At 38.7% G+C, this 19,747-nt stretch overlaps 1 protein-coding gene across 16 annotated transcripts; it reads right to left on the bottom strand.

Annotated features, from left to right (window-relative positions):
* Positions 1-6,565: 6,565 nt before the first annotated feature.
* Positions 6,566-19,268, bottom strand: LOC133890917 (replication factor A protein 1-like). Of its 16 annotated transcripts, none has more exons than XM_062331551.1 (19): positions 19,143-19,267; positions 18,552-18,614; positions 17,947-18,076; positions 17,316-17,419; positions 16,929-17,161; positions 16,701-16,775; positions 11,057-11,203; positions 10,680-10,953; positions 10,471-10,573; positions 10,224-10,354; positions 8,792-8,873; positions 8,288-8,674; positions 8,077-8,181; positions 7,788-7,929; positions 7,633-7,703; positions 7,439-7,514; positions 7,227-7,294; positions 7,064-7,133; positions 6,566-6,965 (listed from the first exon to the last, which is right to left on the bottom strand). In XM_062331551.1, the coding sequence occupies exons 5-12, from the start codon at positions 17,010-17,012 to the stop codon at positions 8,572-8,574; spliced, it is 999 nt and encodes a 332-aa protein (XP_062187535.1). In that variant the 5' UTR covers positions 17,013-17,161; positions 17,316-17,419; positions 17,947-18,076; positions 18,552-18,614; positions 19,143-19,267; the 3' UTR covers positions 6,566-6,965; positions 7,064-7,133; positions 7,227-7,294; positions 7,439-7,514; positions 7,633-7,703; positions 7,788-7,929; positions 8,077-8,181; positions 8,288-8,571. The 16 variants fall into 16 exon arrangements, with proteins under 16 accessions (XP_062187535.1, XP_062187533.1, XP_062187534.1 ...); XM_062331549.1 differs by having other exon boundaries at positions 7,788-8,181; positions 8,288-8,438; positions 8,540-8,674; XM_062331550.1 differs by having other exon boundaries at positions 7,788-8,181; positions 8,288-8,432; positions 8,541-8,674.
* Positions 19,269-19,747: the final 479 nt, after the last annotated feature.

Raw genomic sequence — 19,747 nt, 5'->3', positions numbered from 1 at the left:
GACTAAAGCTCAAATGCCACTTGAATTGGTGAAACCTTTTGAAAGGTGTGAATACCAATTGAAGGGATCGGTGATGTCCTAAGAAGGGATGAGTGAATTAGGACAATTAGAACTATTTTAGCTCCAAAAACAACACAAGATAAACCTATATCAATTTTTATCTAAACGTGCTTTAATTTTATCTAGTGTGTCTACTCTACCGATCAAAGTGCTTGCAACCTATCTAAGAAGGTAAATTGTAAGAATGTAAATATGAAAACGTAAATAAGGTAGAGGGAGCAAACTTGATACAAGAATTTTTTTCCCATGGTATCGATAGAGTGAATGCTACCACTAGTCCACATTGGAGTTCCACTAAGGATATACTCCCGATCGGCACCCGATCATGGCTCTTGAGCCACCAAGTCACAAAGGAGCCACAAAGTCACAAAGGCAAGGCATCCACCCGGATGAGCCACCAAGACACTAAGGTAAGGTATCATCACTAGCCTCTCGTTCGGTTCCTTGCCACCGTGATCACTTCGAAGCTTGAGCCACCAAGGCAAGGGTCTCCGGGTCCCCGTACATGCTTCTCGTCGCCACTCCAAACCAAGTCAGAGGGTCAACAAGCTTGCCGGTGCATCACCAAGACTCCAAGATGCTGGAGTACCACTTGGTACAAGGTTGGATCACTCCTTGATCCACTCTCTAGGCAGCAATCATCTAGCAACACTCTCTCTTGGCCTATAAGCACTAATCACTCACTAATCTTGTGTTTAATCGCCTTGGATAATCACATTAAGCACTTTGGTGGCTTGGATGTTTTCTCAGGTATACATGAACTTCTTTGGACTCTAGCAGCATACCACTCACTTCGAATGACTTAGTGGAGGGGTATAGCCTCAAACTCGCGCACTAGTCATTAACCCAATGGCTCAGAAAAGTTGTTAACACCGGATGATCCGGTGAGAATAATAGTACTAGCACCAGATGATCCGATGAGTACACTCTTACAAACTAGCTGTTGGAACCCCACTCAAGCCTCTGTGAACACCAAACACACCGGTCTATACTTCATCTCCATCACTGGACTATCCGGTGAGTTATCTTGAGCCATCCTAGCATTTCCTTATTCTTTGTGTAAATTGCTCTGGTGTAAGGATCCGCTGCACATCACTTCATCACCGGACTATCCAGTGAGTTCACTTCAGCCATCCGAGCCAATGCAACCCTCTCTGGAAATAATGTCCAGTGTGCATAGACTTAATCACCGGATCATCCGATACGTTGAACTTTGTTCTACCTGTTTGCACTGTTTATTATCCGGTGTGTGCAACACATTGATCAACAGACTATCCGGGTGCTTTGATCATCAACTTCACTGGCTACAACCTTCTCTAGACAAAATGCTCCAGTGTATATCTCCGATGATCACCGGACCTTGCGGTGAGGTCTTCAGGCCTCTCTCCCCTTTGGCAAATATGCTCCGATAAGTTCAACACCGAGAGCATTGGACAAGGCACACAATAATACACCTCTCCGATATATCGAGAGCGAATATTTAGAATGCAGGGCATGAGGGCCAATCCATCCCTATTCAACTACTTACTTTGAATATTGGGTCGTAACCCTAACACTCTGGCAATCCTCACTCAGCAATGCAGAGTAGGCATTGTGGGGGCTCTCCACTCAACCCTTCTGCATTGCCTAAAACTACATTTTCTCTATAGACTTCCAAAACTTCTAGGGTCCTATAGAACACAAGGACTACAACCTCTCAACCACCACACCACTCCAGCATAGACCACTACAAAACTTTGACGGTGTACCAAACATAAAACACACTATGGAGTAAAGCTAAACTAGCATATATATATATATATATATATATATATATATATATATAGCAAAGTAATAGCTAATTTCAGGAACAAATAACAACAATAATATCATACCAAAAGCTCGGATAAGAGAACAACCAATTATCCAATATTGGATAATATCATACATCAGACATGGGCATGTAAAATAACAAATGAGTAACTTCAATGGCATACATCAACAATAATAACATACTGCATTAGGATATAAACCAATAAGCTATACCAATCCACTGCACCAACATTAAAGTAACAGGAGAATTAAAAATAACCTACACTTCAAATCCAGTAGTATACGAGATATACAAACCCATACCTTTCCTACAAGTGAATGTGTGTCAAGTTAAGCCTTATTTTGCCTAGAATTTAAAACCTAAGCTCTGATACCAACTGTAACTGCCAAGGGGCCACAAAACCTAGAATGTCACTAAACTACACAACCTACTGCTGAACTTACATAAAAAAAGCAGTATTTCCCCTGTATTCTGAGTAATGTGGAAGCAATAACATAGATAAGCAAGATATAAAGCATAACACACTAGCATTTAAAAACATCCTAACAAGGACCAGGAGTAAACCATTAAGTTTAACAACACAACCACATTCTAAACTTCAAACACACGACTTTCACGACTAAACATAATTTATTATTACAACTCAGTGATATTAAGTGAAGACATTAAGTGCAAAACATGCTTATAATACCTTTCCTCCATGCTAGCTTCAAGTAGAATAACCTGGGGAGGAATATTGTAAGAGTGAGACTGGGTAATCTTAGCAAGCGAACTACTTTAACAAGCTATTTAAACAACATTATTTAAAGCATTAGTTTAAAACTTAAACAAGTATAAAATATATTACATTATTCATCATATTCATTTTAAACAAGTTAAATAATTACTTCTAAAAGAAGATCAATAAATACATGTTCATAGCAAACATAACTATAATATAAGCAAGATAAAAAAACTATCTATCCCATATGACACGACATCAACATCAATAATTGACTTCAACTTCTAAGAGTTAAATAGACTTGTAAGAAAGTATCATCATCTAAAACATCATGAATAGAGTTCAAGCTATATTAATAATAAATAATAGTTTTAAGAATAACCCACTCGCAACCACAAACCTTCTATAATTAGTAAAATTACTCAAAGATCTGAATACCATTCATCACAACCAAATTGAATATGGAAGATTACTGTAACACAATATGATGCATATAGATACTATGCAATACAAATCCACATAGGACTTCAATACCTTCATAAATCCACAAGTCATACCACAATTAACATATCCACGGAGAAGCGTCACTTCTCATAATGACCTCCAATGTAACTTTAATACATCCAACAATAAATTTTATACAGCAATGCATATGAATGCAATTAGATGTCTTATTTTACATCGCACCTGTCACACTCGGTTTTCACGGACAAAACTAGATGCGGCTTATGTGTGCCCAGCATGTTCAGCACACATAAGGATGTCATGGCTGTTGGTTACGTGTTTGAGTGGAGATTGAAGAAAGGGATTGAATGATGGGGGAGAGAGAGGAGGGCAAGTGCCGCGGAGATGGGTAGCTGGGCGGTTGTGTAGAGAGGTTGGGCGGCGGAAATGCCGGTGGCGGTGGTGCTCTGGTCTAGCGTTGAGCGTGGTAGATGGGACGGGAGGAGGCGGAGTTGGGCTTGGCCACGGTTGGTGGAGGGGATGAGGTCCATGGTGTCCGGGCGCAGGCGGGATGGGAGAGGGTTGGACGGTGGGCGGCGGTGGCGCGGAAGTAGCAGGCGAGCGGCCGGAGGAGGAAGAACCGGCTGGCTCGTCTTAACAGCAGCTCGGCTCAAACCAAGCCCACGGGCAGAGAGGGAGGGTGGAGAGGTGAGCTAGCTCAGCCGGTTTGGACTCGGACCAAACCGAGAGAGAAAGAGAGATGGACAGGTGGGGCTGGGGTGGCAGTGAGACAGGGAAGAGAGGGTTGCACACGTGAGCTGTTGGTCTCGGCCCAGAGATGGGAGGCGGGTCGTACGCTGGGCTGGCGAGGAGTAACGAGTAATAGGAGTAATGGCTAAAGGAGGCAATTAAAATATCAGTTTTGACTTTGAATTGAGGAGAAATAAGGAGGGGATTGATGGGGGAATTGAATGAGGACATCAGCATGTTCAAATTTGACAATTTAATGGCACGGGTGCACATCCATCAGGTGGGGCTGAAGGATGTCATTGTGCTGGCCTACCTTATCACAATGGTGCATGACTGCATACGCATGCCATGCATGGCATTATGCAAGGAAAGGAAACGGAGGGGCCGGAAAGCACATATTGGAGTTTCCATCCAGAGGAGCATTGTGTAACTCGGGCATGGTTGATTCGCGTGATAAAGTAGTCTGCTGCTTGGTCATGAAGGAGAAAGCTAACTAGGGGCGAGAAGAGAGAAAGGAAACAAAATGGTTAGGGAAAAGAAAGGAAAGGAATAGCAGCAATGCGCTTGATGGATTTCTAAAGGAGCAGAGCTAGTAAAAGCTGCAGATAAGGTTGGTTTCCTGCTGCTCTGTGATTTTGCATGTGCTTTGCCCATATAGCAAACAACAGATAGGAAATAGAAAGCAACAACTAGGCATGAAATTTTGTCAATGGAATTTTAGAAAGATTAGAGATACCAGGAAATAGAGAAAAAAAAATCTACGGATGGGGGGTTTTTTGGTAAGGGAAGGAAATAGGGAGAAAGAAAGATACGAAACTTCGAAGCTTTGAGGAAAGGTTGTCAAAAATGGAAGAAATTGATATAGAGATTTTGAAGAATATTGCGAAAAATAGAAAAATGATATATCCAATCTTGAAATTCCTTAACCTATTCTAATATATTATAAATACATTTTTTTCATCACACAAAACAAATTCTTTTTAAACTCTAAACAAAATTTTGGAAAAGCTTTCAAATTTCAGAAAAATGCTATTTTATTGTTCTAAAATGCTCACAACGCAAAATCAAAATTTTGAGGTCTAACATGATCCCCACTAATGATGCCAACTTTTGTGAATACAGAGCCAAACAAGTAGTCTAAGAGCCTTGTGATTCAAACCCAAAGGGAAGAATCCCAAAGGCTAGAGAGGATTGAACATGGTACAAAGTAAATGCATATTGTGTGTCTAGCACCTGAGAATTGAATCCCCTATTACAACTAAGGGTGAAGTTATTTATAGCTCATACCCAACTCTCATAGATTTTTACTAAAATACCCTTACTCCAGTGATACAACAATCATTTACACATCTAGCCCTAAAAGCTAATTATAGGACTACCACAGTGCGGGGCCCATATTTTGGGTCCCACCGATGTGCATTCTGGTGAGTGTGACCCAAGATGCATGAGGATTCCCTTTGGAGAACGTCTAGATGTTTCGGATAGGGGGTCCCGAAGGGACCTTTGGGCTGAGCTTGCTTTTAGGGTGGTCGTTGGGAAGAGTGAGCTTTTGGGTGAAGCATTTCTTGTCACTTTTACCTCCTCGAGCGTTGTACGAAAGCTCACTCTACCCCTTCAGACTGAATTCCCTTTCAGTGCGAAATTTGTCCTCACTCCACTCGTTGCTTCCCTTCGCTCTACAGCCAGCAGCATCATTTCATCCTCTGAGCTTCGTGTTTTATACTGATGAGAAATAAATAATTATTAATTATATATTTAACAGAACACAGTGTATCCTTAGAACGTGTATCCACTGTTCACATGCCCTTAACAGATTAGGCTTGACAGCCGCCATGAGGTAATAAGGCATGTGCTAATATTTCAGACAGTTCATTGTCTTTTACATAGAAACTATTCCCGATATAGAAAGGAGTCATCTAGATATTTAGAATTAATATAGTCCAGAAAAGTCACACTCGGATATTCTGAGTACAGGCCATCTCCTTTACCCGACTATATAAGGAGGAGAGGTGGTGCATTCAGAGGCGTGTCTAGGAGGAAGCTGATGAGAAGCCAAACAATCGTATTCCACATGAAACGTCGAACAACGATATAGAATAAGTCTAGTTGGATAAGAGCATAAATAACTCATTAAGATCCAAAACAAAATCATATCATGATGAGATTTATCTGACAAGAACTTCAGGATTTAAAATATGATAAAACTTGTCAAGATCTTTAGAATTAGATCTAGACACATCCCACTGCAATTAGCTTTTCTTCATATTAATCAAGATGAAATAGGACAGAGCTATTATCCTAAAGGAGATCTGAACCTGTATAAAATCTCATGTCATCATCTTTAATGCACACAGTTGATGACCAAGTATCCCTACTTTAAATAAGTATTAGCATAATCGACTTTACCAATCATCGACATATACATATTTCATCAAATCTTTGCCATATGGGGGACGATGCACCATTCCACAAACAATTACCGTCTATGCATGGAGAAAAACTTCAGGAGGTGAGAAGCTAAGGGCATAGTGGTATTTTGCCCCTCCTCTAGTGTCCTACAGTCAAAACCACGATTTCGTAGTGTCCTAAGACCAATATAGAATACTAGTGGAGACCGGCGCGCCCTTGCACGCCGACAATAAAGATTGAAGCAGCAGTAATAGTGATAGTTACAGTTCAAAATGCTAGTGAAAGATATACATATAAATTTAGGAAGATAGCAATCTTTACAGGATCTAGATTGATATAACATAGACATTAAAAACACTGCTAGGGTATTAAATTTAATATTATAAGGGTTTGTGCCTTACTATAAAGCTATATTAACAACAAAAGGAAAGTAGTGCGCGGGAGGGTTTAACATTAAGTTTGTATTTACAATCATATCGCGAACATGTGTTGCTGATGATGTCCATGGCACAGGATGAAGCTATATTAACAGCAAAAGAAATTTAGTCCCTGGATGGTGAGGTGCAGAAGAATAGTGTTGATCACGCAGCAAGGTTTAGCATTAAGTTATATTTACAACTATATCGGCAACAGGAGGTGCTGGTATTGTCGATGCCATAAGACAAACTTATATTGACAGCAAAAGGAATTGAGTCCCTGGAAACAATCTTGGTGGCATAGGATGAAGTTCCATTAACAGCAAAAGCAATTCAACTCCTGGGTAGTAAACTGCAGGAGAAGAACAAAAACTGTAAAGAGAAGGCTGCAGCAAAAGAAAGAAAAGTGAATATGAGAGAATTAAAACTAAAGAGGTTGTGGTTGCTGACACTGGAAGGTTATTAACGTTTGGTGGAGGGATCGTCATTGCCGCTGCCGGAAAGAGCGGAAGAGTGATGTCTATATGTTGTAAAGATTGTAAAGTATGAAATGTGTTAAAGTAGGATACTGGTATAATGAACAAAATAGTGAAGGTGTGTGTGATATACTAACTTAGCAGTTATCTTAGAGAGGTCATCTTGCAGCTCCTCATCGGCGAGATCATCATTTGTATCTAAAATCTGTTAAAAAAAAAACAAAGGGAGGACAAAGGTTTGTAAATATGTATACAGAGAGAATAGGTAGTGTAGAACATAGCTGGCCAAGAAAACATTGTGATATGAAAAACAGGTAGAGATAAACACTGGTGTGATGATATAAATCACCTGCTGGTTTGGATCTTTGTTCTTGAACAAGCGTTTACGCACATTTTGCTGTTTTGCGTCAAAGTTTGCTTCAGCACTGCATCTCATAAGGTTGAAGATCTAAGTGCGTAAGTATAATATGTGATGAACTGTGTCAATAGGAATGTAGAGTGGGAGCTGCAATAAACAAAAAGTAGGAAACATATTTGTCTTACGACGAAGAGGTCTTTGTTTTAGACAACGTAAGTGTTGGTGAGAGCTTTGGTGGCGGGGTATCTTTTATGTTCTAGAATATAACAAAATTCAGTAGTGATTAGATTGGGAGAAAGCTTGCTGGTAAGTACAACATATGGAATATAAGAATGTATACCTGAGGAAGAGCAGGGATGTTGATTTGGTGGGGCTCTTCTAATGATGGATCAGTAGCTGCTGTAGCCTCATACGAATCACCTTTGCGCTTCATCCCAGTAAGTCTAGGAGTGGGATTTGTAACTGTTGGAATTGTAGGTTGCCTGCCGTATGCACAATTGATGGCATTCACTTGATATGATCGGTGGGCTCTCTCAAAGCATTTGTTAGTCACATTGATTGTGAGCAGATATTTTTGTGATACTAAAGATGTTATCTGGGTTGGAATTTCATTAGCTTTGTGACATGACCTCATTAGCATTTTGACATCTTGGACAAGGCGCTGTCCCATAGCTCCGAAGAATAAGAATTCTGCTTCATCTGTTCCGTCAGTTCCAATCAAGCATATTTTGTATCTAAAGACAATTAAAGTATTAGGTAATTGTATTAGAAACTGTGGTATGTAAGTTTGAAGAAAGGAATTGTAAGATATTTTTGTTGAATATGTGAATGTGTTATTACTTGAATGTACAACCAGTACAGGCGCAGTGTGGGCACTTGTAGTCATTTCCATGTGGCAGTGATGTTTTGCTGCATCGGTTGCAAGAAGGAAACCACCATGATATCAATGGATCTATCCTTGAGATAGTGACGACACACCGAAATCCTTCACGTTGTAGATTAGGGAAAATTAGTTAGCAACTGGATGAGTAGTGCAGAATGTAAATAGGAACAAAACAGATAACAACAAGTATATGTGCGAGCTGCACTTAGCTGGAAAGTCGTATGGGCTAATTTGAAGAAGTTCATAGAGAGTTTTTTTGCTGCGGTTCGACATTGGTACTGTGAGAGGGCTGTTGTTGTTGAATGGGTGTGGTGCGCTGTATAGGATGGAAATGACCACCGAGGCTATGGAAAAGGGGAAAAGCAACTTTAGGGTGGCTCAAGATGTAGGTAAAACGAACAACAGGAATATATGATGTAGTATGAGGGCAATATGAATGCATTTAGGTGCAACGGTCGTACCCATGGAAAAAATCATCGACCTCAGGGACTTCAGGATTGATATACCAGCAGCACGCTGTGTTGCCACTTAACAAATGTTCACCTGGAAAATAAGACAAAGGTTTAGGCAGGTGAATGGTAACTGTATCCGCTTTAATTTGTTTTGGAGTAATGTTATATGTAGAAAGTAATGTAAGTGTAAAAATAAAGATGGTAGCTGAAGCTAATTTGAGAAGAGGGATATAAACTTATAGCCTTTTTTTTTACATTGCTTATGTCATTCGACGATGGGTATTTCTGCTAAAATGTTGGGTGTACTATTATCTTAAGCAGGGAATAGGAAATATGCTTTTTTTTTCTTGCCCTTGGCCCCCTCCTCTTACAATACCAATGCGAAAGGAAAAGTATGTCTTAGATAGAATAGTTAAAGTAAAAGGGATCATGAAAAATCAGAGCAGTGAAACTGAGCAATGATATATGGGGAAAAAATGCTTGTGTTAAGAACAAATGCAAATCTGGAGAAGGCTGCTATTAAAGGATTACCGATGCAGAAAGAAGTATTCTTAAGCACAATTGAGTAAGATTCAGATAAAAAAAGAGGGTAATACGTATGTAAAATTTTATCTTGAGTCAAATAAGAGTTAATAAATTTGAAAATAATCTGAAGTAAATTGTATGTTTGTAACGCTTGATAAACATACCAATAAAGATAACAAAGAGTGTACAGTGTTGGGTAAGCTCATATATCTGATCATGCTGAAACTGAGAAGCTCTTTGATTTGATAAATACCGAAGGTAAAGCGAAAACAGGAAGCTAATATTACCTGTATGTATTTTTTTTTTACGCTTCACATTTGCCAATTGGTATATCTGTTAAAAATCCAAGTGCACTATTGTGCTAAATAGTAAGTACCAAAGATCCTTATTTTCTGTCATTTTTTATGTTTTTTTCTCGTGCACGAGGAGTTTACAACGGAAGATATGTTTGAGGCATAGTAATTAAAGTAAAAGGGATGGTGGAAAATCAGATCACTGGAAATAACCAATAATATGTGGAAAATAACAAGTATTCTAGAAAGAAATGCAAACATATACAAAACTGTTATTAGAGAAGCAGCAATTCTACGAGAAATATGTTTACACATACAACTGAATAATATTCAGATAAAAAAAGACACGAATATACATCGAAAGTATGATCTCCAAGTGGGCGAATGTGGTTATTATATGATATATCAAGTTGTGTGCTGTGAATATTGCAATAAAAACATCACTGTCATGCAACATGTTGATGAAATAGTGATTTTTTAAGATTCAGACTTAAAGACGAAACCATGTTGTTATATTTGTGGGAGAAAATTGCTGGTCATACAGGGAGTGAATTTTCACAGCGAAGAAGCAGAGTTATTTGTGAGAATTAATAAAGCTGAAAGTAACTCGAATCGAATCGTACCTTTGTAAGATTTCATAAGCATACCAACAAAGATGACAATCACTGGATGGTCTTGGCTGAGCTGGCATATCTGATCGGAATCAAACTCAGAAGCTCTTTGGCCCCATAAATTTAATTTCATTTCATAGTTGCTGTAAACAGATGGGAAAATAATTTTTATAAACACATGTATTTGAGGTATGGGTATATCAGATTTTAAGAGGAAAAACTGAGGAAAAGCAAATAAAGATAAGATCGTGTAATGCACCTTGAATCTTTCAATGTAATAGTTCTTCGGAGTGTAGGCCTTTGCTGATTTTGAAGCTGAATGGTGGCTAGCTCAGAAATTTCTGTGATCATTCCAATTACATCTGTCAAATAGCAGGCATTAAGTAAGTATATAGTGCTGTAACTGCATATGATGACACATATTAAGGTTAAGATACGTAGGGGCTTAAGCTAATTGGAGGGACAAACCAATGAAACGCTTGGTTTCACCAACAAGCATAGGTAGATCAACAAAGTTTGTCAGGCTGTAGGTATAGAGTGGGAAATCGGCTGGAGCATCATGGTTTTCCTCGATTAAGGTATGGCAGGTGATGTCAATCATAAACTCTGATTCGACAGGTCTATAAGTGGTCTTAGATTTTAAAACTCTAAACCTCCTGAATGTATATATTTTTCCTTCTGCAAGTAATGACTTTTTAGTCTCAATATTGTCAGCTGCGATTTCAGCATACATTGCAGTGCCCTGCAGTATGGACATATAAAGAGGAGCAAAGAGAATTTAGATTACAAATAGTATAGGATTGAGTAATAGTGGTTCAAAGTATGTTATGTGAAACTTTTAGTACCTCAGCATCAACAAGCACGAGATCGACATGACGTATTTGACCATCATCTGTTCCTCCACGATAGTCCCACATCCTTGATACCCTTGTGCAAATGCTCCAATGTCTGCCTTGTGGGTTTATATCTTTAAGCATGAATGTTGACATGGTCTGTTGCAGATAAAATAATGAAAGCAGGTGTATACAAATAATGTAAGAATCATAGTGCATATCCAACATGATTAAACCACTAGTTGTGCAATGCAAGGACAGACAGTTATTTAACAAAGGGGAATTAGTGATAAATAGAACATCATGAATAATCACAGATAAAGCATTACATGTTTACAGGCAAAGGTATACATATTTATATGTAAACTACGTAGAGAATCTATGATAAGGATGCAAAAATTTCAGTGTACACTATGTTTTTGGTTTTTGAACCACATGTACCATCTTCATTTTCAATCAAGACAGTAAGACCTCTCTTGGATGTAACTCGTGACACAGCAACATAAAGTTGGCCATGGGTGAAAACAGGAGTCTTTAAGTAAACACCAACATTGTCAAGAGTTTGCCCTTGGCTTTTATTTATAGTCATAGCATAGCATATTTTAACAGGAAATTGACGTCGTTGAACACTAAATGGCATCTTGTTTTTTTGTGAAGACAAAACTATCCTGGGTATGTAAACAGTTTGGCCAATATTTTTTGCCAGTTATAATAATAGCCTCGATGACAAGCTCGGCGAGGTTTTTAACAATAAGCCGTGTTCCATTGCACAATCCTTCAGTTTGGCTAAGATTACGTAATAACATGATAGGAACACCCTTTTTTAACACAAGTTCATGTTCTGGGAAGTTGTTAAATTTAAGTGAATTAAGGAACTCGATAGGGTAGAGTAGGTCTGGGTCCCCAACTATATCTGTTGATTTGGAAATTGTGTCAGAACTTAAGTATTGTTTTTCTTGACCTGGAACAAGGGAAAAAATATATGAGTTTACCTCATCAGCAACCTCATTTGTAGGTGTTAATATAGCACGTCTACACAAATATGATGCATTGGAAAATTGCGCTCTAAAATCTGGGTAAACAGAAGCAATAATAGAAGCAATTTTGTCACCATCTGTATGAAGCAAAAAATTAGAAGGTATCTCTATCCATGTTGGCTCAGACTCATTATCATGTTTTTCAGTAGGTATTTTTCCTTCCCCAATATCAAGTACCCATTTGCTAAACTCAGCAATTTCAGATTGCACAACGATATCAAGATCGGGTGAAGATAGCCTCATATTAGTTGTTAATTTTAAGACAGTGACATGATACCACAATGGAGAATTAGTAATTGAAGCATTCACTATTTGAGATCTAGTACCACCTTCTATAACAGGAAGAATTTGTCTTAAATCACCACCAAGTACAATCACTTTGCCACCAAAGACAAGATGCTCTGCTTTGGGATCCTGTCCACCTATAATATCACGCAAAGTTCTGTCTAGAGTTTCAAAACATTTCCTATGGGTCATTAGAGCTTCATCCCAGATAACTAATGAGGTTTTATGGATTAGCTCAGCTAGCATCGTTCCTCTTTTTATGTCACAAACAGTATCATCATCAATATTAAGCGGTATTTTAAACCGGGAATGAGCAGTTCTTCCACCAGGTAAGAGCAAAGCTGCGACACCGGAAGACGCTACAGTGAGGACAATTCTTCCCTTTGCTCCTAAAAATGATACAATCGCATTCCAAAGAAATGTTTTTCCAGTACCACCAAAACCCAAAACAAAGAAGAATCCAGGAATTTCATTAGAGGCACAATTAACTATTTGTTTAAAAGCTTCCATTTGTTCTGGATTTAAACGACTACACAAGGATGCTGATTCCATTTCTAACTCAGATAAGTTGTAAGACATCTCATCATCTATAAGTCTATTCGCGAAATACTGTGAAGTTTTTTCGCTCTTGGTAGGCAAATTGTAGTCTTTTATATTGGCTCCATGCTTATTAAGTAAAATAGATATCTCATCAAGAATCATGTCTTTTAGTTCAGGCAAAGGGAGGCTAAAATTTGGGTTTCTCAAAGTTTCTTTGAGTCGACGCTGAATATCACCTCCTAAGTAAAACCAAATTTTTTCAAAGAGTGAAAATTCATCTTTGACATCACAAAATAACAACATAGTAACAAAAAGTTGTCTAAGCTGAGGTGATGAACCCCACATAATTGCTTCGTTAAAAGCATTAAGCCACTCAGTATCATCTCCTAAAAGACCACGAGCTGCACATGTTTCTTTGAACGTATTATAGACTATTCCTTGATAAGTCCTAATGTCTTTGTAGCTTTTTGCACCTTTCACAATCATCAGTAACATTCTTAAAAAGTATCGTTCTCCAGCACTGGGGTGCACAAAATATAGCCATCCTATTTTAAAACCATGGCGTCTTTCGTTCCACACCCTATCTGTTTCATCCCATGTAAATAAGGTAGGATATTCACAATAAGTTAAACTATTTCCTTGTTGGTATCTTTGGTTAGCTAAAAACCACTCTATTAACATAGTTCGTTTCACTCGATCATTCGCTACAACTGCAGACAGATTATCGGTATCTCTATAAGTTACCCAATTTTCGTCAGGTAAGTGAACAGGCAATCGTTCTACAGCCGGAACATGTACATGTATTTCATAATCAAATAAATGCCAACACGCATCTTGCTCACAAATATATCGACAATCTAAGTATTCCTTTACTTCATCAACAGCTCTAGTTGTAGCATCCATAGGTGTATCTTGACCCCTTTGTATCCGCTCAAGATAAACTTTTGCACAATCAGGGCCCTTTGTAACATATTTGAACAAATATTTTAAAACATGCGTCCTGTTACAATACTCAACATTAATGTGAGCTTGAAACTTTTTAAGGAGGGTCATGTTATAAGGGACTACCCATCGGTTATCTAAATCGGCATTTCCTTTCTTAATGTACCTCCCATTATCAGAACGTTTGTATATAGCAAAGCCCTCGTCGTCGATTCTAGTTTCATTAGAAAATGGTTTCGGGTAGCCTTTAGAGCAAATGGCATTCTTCATACAGGGACAACTTGGGTTTTGTGCGCCACAAGGACCATGTGTCATATGCTCTGCAACGAGAGCATAGCCGAGGGGATCAACTTCTGGATCTGGGATCTCAGCACTGATGAAAGAATCTATGTATTTAGCCGCAGGAATTGCTGCTACGTGACGAAACCATAAGAGCATATGCGCATGTGGCAAGCCACGTTTTTGGAATTAAATAGTGTGAAGCACTGTTGAACGGGAACAAATCCAACAAAAGGTAAGACATGGGAAACAGAAGCAAACCAAATAAGAATGGTAAAACGAAGCAAAATAAATGGGTGGGAACTAAAGACAGAAGTGTAGCAAGTGAACAGGCAACACACCTGCATTAATAGGGCCAAAGGGCATATCACTTTTGATATCTCCAAGCATCTCTTGTAATTTCATGTGATATACCCTAACAACAATATTGGCCCTATCAGTGTGTTTTTGACCACATTCAAATCTAAGGGCTTCAGCAATTTCAGGCCATTTTGGGTTACATGTGAATGTCAAAAATATATCTGTAATGCCATAGACTCTAGTTATTGCAACTGCATCATGGAAGTTTTGAATCATGTAGCGTCTACCTCCGGTATGGCTTGCAGGAAGATACATGCGTTTACCTACAGCATTGCCATCTATAGAACCATTTGTTACAGCATCAACGATTCCTTGGAATTGTTCTACTCTAAGCTTGTCCTGATTGTCAATAATCCATTGTAATCTATTCTCATCAATACAAGCTCGGGCGTCAACCTTAGCCTGCGAAGATAATCTACCACATCATAGATAGGGATTTGGTTGGTTTCTTCTATAGTGAAAGCAATATCGGTAGTAATCTTGCATTGTCATTTTATTTCGAGCATTTGACCTTGTCAAATCAGCACTGACATACGGAACACCTACTTGGAAACCACGTTCACCATATGGGAATAATAGTGGATATTGCAAGGCCATGAGAGCAGGATGAAGTACTGATATTTGGCGAAGACCACCATCAAGACAATCGACTATTATGTCACGTTTAAAAGTATCAAGCGAGAAATCCGCAACCACTAATAAAGCAAGTTCATCACATGTTGGGAGGTTATATTGCACGGGGTCACCATCACGGGCACCAATGATTTTGATAGCCAAATTTTCGTCAGGATACTCTTTTAATCGATCTCTTGCCATTCTAAATTTTTTTACTAAAGGATTATATTGATCCAACATCTGTAACAAACCTTTGATGATCTCTTTATCTAACTCACCATCTAGTGTTTCAGCTGGATCTAACTCATGGATCCTATTTGTCACTTCATTTTCAGTATCATAGATATAAAGCTCAATGAACCATGGCGCCTCACCATCTGTTGGAAGCAAAGATCCAATACGATGATGGATTTGTCCATTAATACGGAATACGTACGGACCTCGACCTCTATTTATAGCATTGTCTATTCTAGCACCCTTGAGCTAAAAGCAAATAAACAATTATATTGTCGGATTTGTTTCAGAAATTTCTTGCATCGAGGTTCGTCATCGTATTTTAAGAGGTCTCGTAGAAAGGGTGGACGTTCTCTAAACGGTGGAATTTGAACTTTCCCACCTTTACAACATAGGTTATAAACTGGTCCTCGTCCCCTGGCAGTAGACGATCCTTGTACAGATTCTATATACCAGAATAAAGCATGGCAATGATCACATTGAAAATCTGGAGATCCAAAATATGACCTCCGGCGATAAGTTTCTGTGTATTGAAAGCAACACACACGCAAACATAATAAGAAATAATGCCATATGTCAACATTTAGAAACGCCAAGGGCAATCCTATGTATGTGCCTATACCTTTTAAATAATCTATCTACTCCTGTATGAAGCGCGCATATAGGGTAGTCACAACACAACCATCGCTTGGTCCTATCGAGAAAATAAGGCAACTCATCGCATTAAGAACTCGTAATAGATAATCAAACCAACCTTAACGTTATGAAATCTATACAAAAACTACCTGGCAATTTCAATCGCTGATGATTATCTAACCTTCGACGCTTATGACGGTTGTCTGTTGCCACATCAGGAGGCAAAGATGGATACTTAACGGGTCCTATTTATACCCGATCCCAACAACACAAAGACAGGGGGAGCTGGGAGAGACATAAATAAGAATTTATGCACCGAAAAAGATAATACAAAACATAAGTAAGGAAATACGAGGCAGTGCACATACTTGGGTTGCTACGTGAAACTCGAGGCATTGCTGAAACGACTATTAACTTGAATGGACAAAAAAAAACAAACAGACAACGATAAAGCAAGTGCGCAAATAAACAACATATTGTAAAACAGTTAAAGTAACCTAGAAGTGAACAAGCTGCACCAATAATGATGCACAACATATAAAAGCACAGAGCAGCTATGCTGTGTACATAGGTATAGCACTTACCACAACAAAGCCTAATGAAGGAAAGAACAATGACAGGAAATGAAAGAATTATCTTATTAATAGACATGTGAACAAACAAAAAAAAGATTACATGATAAATAATGCTTATAAACTGCTATGAACAAGCATAAAAAGAAGGCATACGTTTAGAACCATGGATGACCGGAAAGGATGTCGGCAAGGGGAAATCGGCTCACTCATACTCTCAAGAAACATATCCTGAAAACGGACAAATCGATCAACAACACCGGCCCAACTCACAGCACCAGCCGCAAGTTGGATAGCCGAGTGTGCCACTCTCCTATAGTAGGACAAAGCCTGATAGCTGTAATCAAGTACCAAAAACCCATAAAGACCTTGCAGGTAACTTACAGCTTGGAATGCTGCCTGCTCATAAGGAGCCATATAAGTTATATGAGGACAATTCCAAAAAAAACACACAACGACCAGTAACATCTGTGTGCAAAGGCGGCAATTCTATCTCTACACCAGCTAGAACAGATCCATCATCAGCGACCTCACACAAATAATAAGCAGATACCGATTGGCACCGACTGACCACAGCCTGTAATAAAGAAACATAGGACGCACCCACGACAAACATCCTAGAGTAGAAAACAAAAAGCAGATAAAAAAGTAAAAAAAAAAACCCAAAGGATCAGCAACGATGTATCACACAAATTGAATACAAGAAATAACAATATACAAAAAAATGTAATAAATAAATAAATAAATAACAGTACTTATATAAAGCGTTACCTTAAATACGAAAAGATAGCCTGAACACGTAAGATATAAAGATCAGCAACGAGCCAAGAAGCTGCAGACAGATGATACCAATGATAAAGGTGAAACTCGCACACCTGCAAAACACATCAGTCTAAAAATAAGTAACCATCTATATACCAAACATAAAAGGATACTTACAAATAGGGGAAAACGTAGACGTCTAGATGAAACAACCACTAATTCATAGATGACAACAACACGACATGAATTCCGCTCCAGCAAACAAGGGACAGAACATAGTGCAGTAACAAAAAACAAACAAAAAAAGAAAAAAAAAGAAAACACTTTCATAAAGGATCATAACAATCAATCTAGTGTGATTTCGCTCATACGCAAGAAATGAACAAAGAGGTACATATCCTATAGAGCCTAATATACTATTATCTTATAATTCTAGTAGGCATATAAACACCATAAACTATCAAATAACAATTCTATTTGAAAACCATCAGCAACCAAGCAACAACCAATCCTTGATATACATCTATGACATTCATCTAACAGCCCTCTTCCAATAAAATAAGTAACTACAGACATGTAGGATGTACTAATATAAAAATAGAATGAATAAATGAGTAATCATATTTATGGAAAACCTCACCTTCAATAAAGGCACATAACCTGATGAACCCAGACACCCCACCTTCAACAATGAGCAAGAAAACCAGTAAATCAAACTTCCAGACAGTCTATAGGCAAATGAACCGATCACGAAGCAGAATGTCGTAGCCCTCCAGCACATAAGAACAAAATAATAATAAGTAACCGTAGCTATAACAAGGATTTTTAAAAATAATATCAAATTAAAAAACCATGTACACGAATAAATAAAGTGACCACCAACTCAAAAGTAATAATACCGAAATAATGAGGTTCACTGGAAGAACCAAACTCCAAGGCACAATACATTAACCGTGATCATAATAAGTATATAAGAATTACACTAAGAAAGGTGAACAACGCATCCTAGGTAGCTTTACTCATGTGTAAAGAATCAACAAAGGCAGACATATTCTATAAAGCTTACCATGCTACAAGCTCATAGTACCAATAGTAACACAAGTAATACAAACTATCTAACAATAAGTATATCTGTAAACAAGCAGCACATTTCTTTCACGTATGCAACGAACAGCACCATCCTTTACCAAACACTAAAATCTTAAACATTGAGCATAAATAATGAGATGAGAGAATGAATATTACCTTTGCAACACAATATGTCCATAGCCAGAGCCAAACGAGCGCTACACTATAAACCTGCAACACCTAAAAAAAAGAAGAGGCAAAACACATAAAAAAATGTCATAGCGAAGAAAGGAATCTCTGTTTTCTTCAAAAAAAAATTTGAAAAAAGGTAGGGACAACCACCCGCAGAGATAACCTAAGAACCGAAATCGAAGGAAGCAAAAAATGAAAGCGACCTGGACAGAACTTTGCAAACCCTACGCAACACTAAAACCGGAAACATCGGGCCCCTCGGACCAATGGGGAAAACGAACCCGGAAAGAACGAACAAAATTAACACGCAGGCGAAAAGCGCAAAAAGAAAAAGACAGCTACAGATACCAAATCGCTATCCGCATGAACACGAAGACCAGACAAAAAGCGCAAAAACAAAGAGACACCTGCACATACCAAATCCCCATCCGCATGAACGCGAAGACCAGGCACACCATAGGAAAAACCACACCATTCAAGCAATAATCAAATACTGGGACACCAGATCTCACCAACCGGAGAGGGAGCGGAGCGAGAAGGACAAGCAAAATAAACAATGCAGACACCGGATCTCACCGAAACAAGCAAGAACACAACGTTGCGCTGAGCTCACGACAGAAACGAGGAAACCAAAGAGCAAAGCAGTGAAGACCGACGCCGGAGCCTCCGATGCTCGATGAGTATTTACCCTTCCCTACGGACAGCGCAACCACCACAAACATTGGCTAACTAATGAAGAGCAGGCACGTGTACCGCACTAAAGGCGCTCGCCAAAATCAGCACGCGCGGGGCGTAGCGCTGGGCAGGTGCGAGAAGCTTCAGCCGAGCCAAACAACCGGAGCCGCTAATTAACGATCCAACGATTAAAAAAAATGAATGACGTGGCCAGGCTGAGAACACGCCTATTCGACCAGGAATAAAGTATTAGATAACAGAATCCCATAGGCAAGTCACATTCTTTTATTGTCGTGGAGAAAAATTTGCCTAACAAATATTATGGTTTTGAAAACCATTGTATCGTTGCAACCGCATTCTTTTTGGAGTTTTAAACACTCCTCCCGGGACCACTTTTTTCTAAACTGTTCTATTACATGACTCTAGTTTAAAACTGTAGCTTCTCAATACCATAGTTTTTTAAAACAACAACATCCAAACAAGCCAATTGTTATGCTACATTAATT

The sequence above is a fragment of the Phragmites australis genome, chromosome 14 (assembly GCF_958298935.1).
Source record: "Phragmites australis chromosome 14, lpPhrAust1.1, whole genome shotgun sequence".
NCBI classification, from domain to species: Eukaryota; Viridiplantae; Streptophyta; class Magnoliopsida; order Poales; family Poaceae; genus Phragmites; species Phragmites australis.
Note: the sequence above shows the minus strand (reverse complement) of the source record. Positions and strands in the feature narration are given on the sequence as shown.

Coding starts and splice junctions, on each gene's coding strand:
- LOC133890917 (XM_062331544.1), bottom strand. CDS start 17,012: ATGTTACTGGTCGTTGTGTGTTTTTTTTGGAATTGTCCTCATATAACT. Junction 10,574..10,679: donor TGAAACCAAGCGTTTCATTG/GTTTGTCCCTCC, acceptor GCTATTTGACAG/ATGTAATTGGAATGATCACA. Junction 9,595..10,223: donor GCTTATGAAATCTTACAAAG/GTACGATTCGAT, acceptor AAATACATACAG/GTAATATTAGCTTCCTGTTT.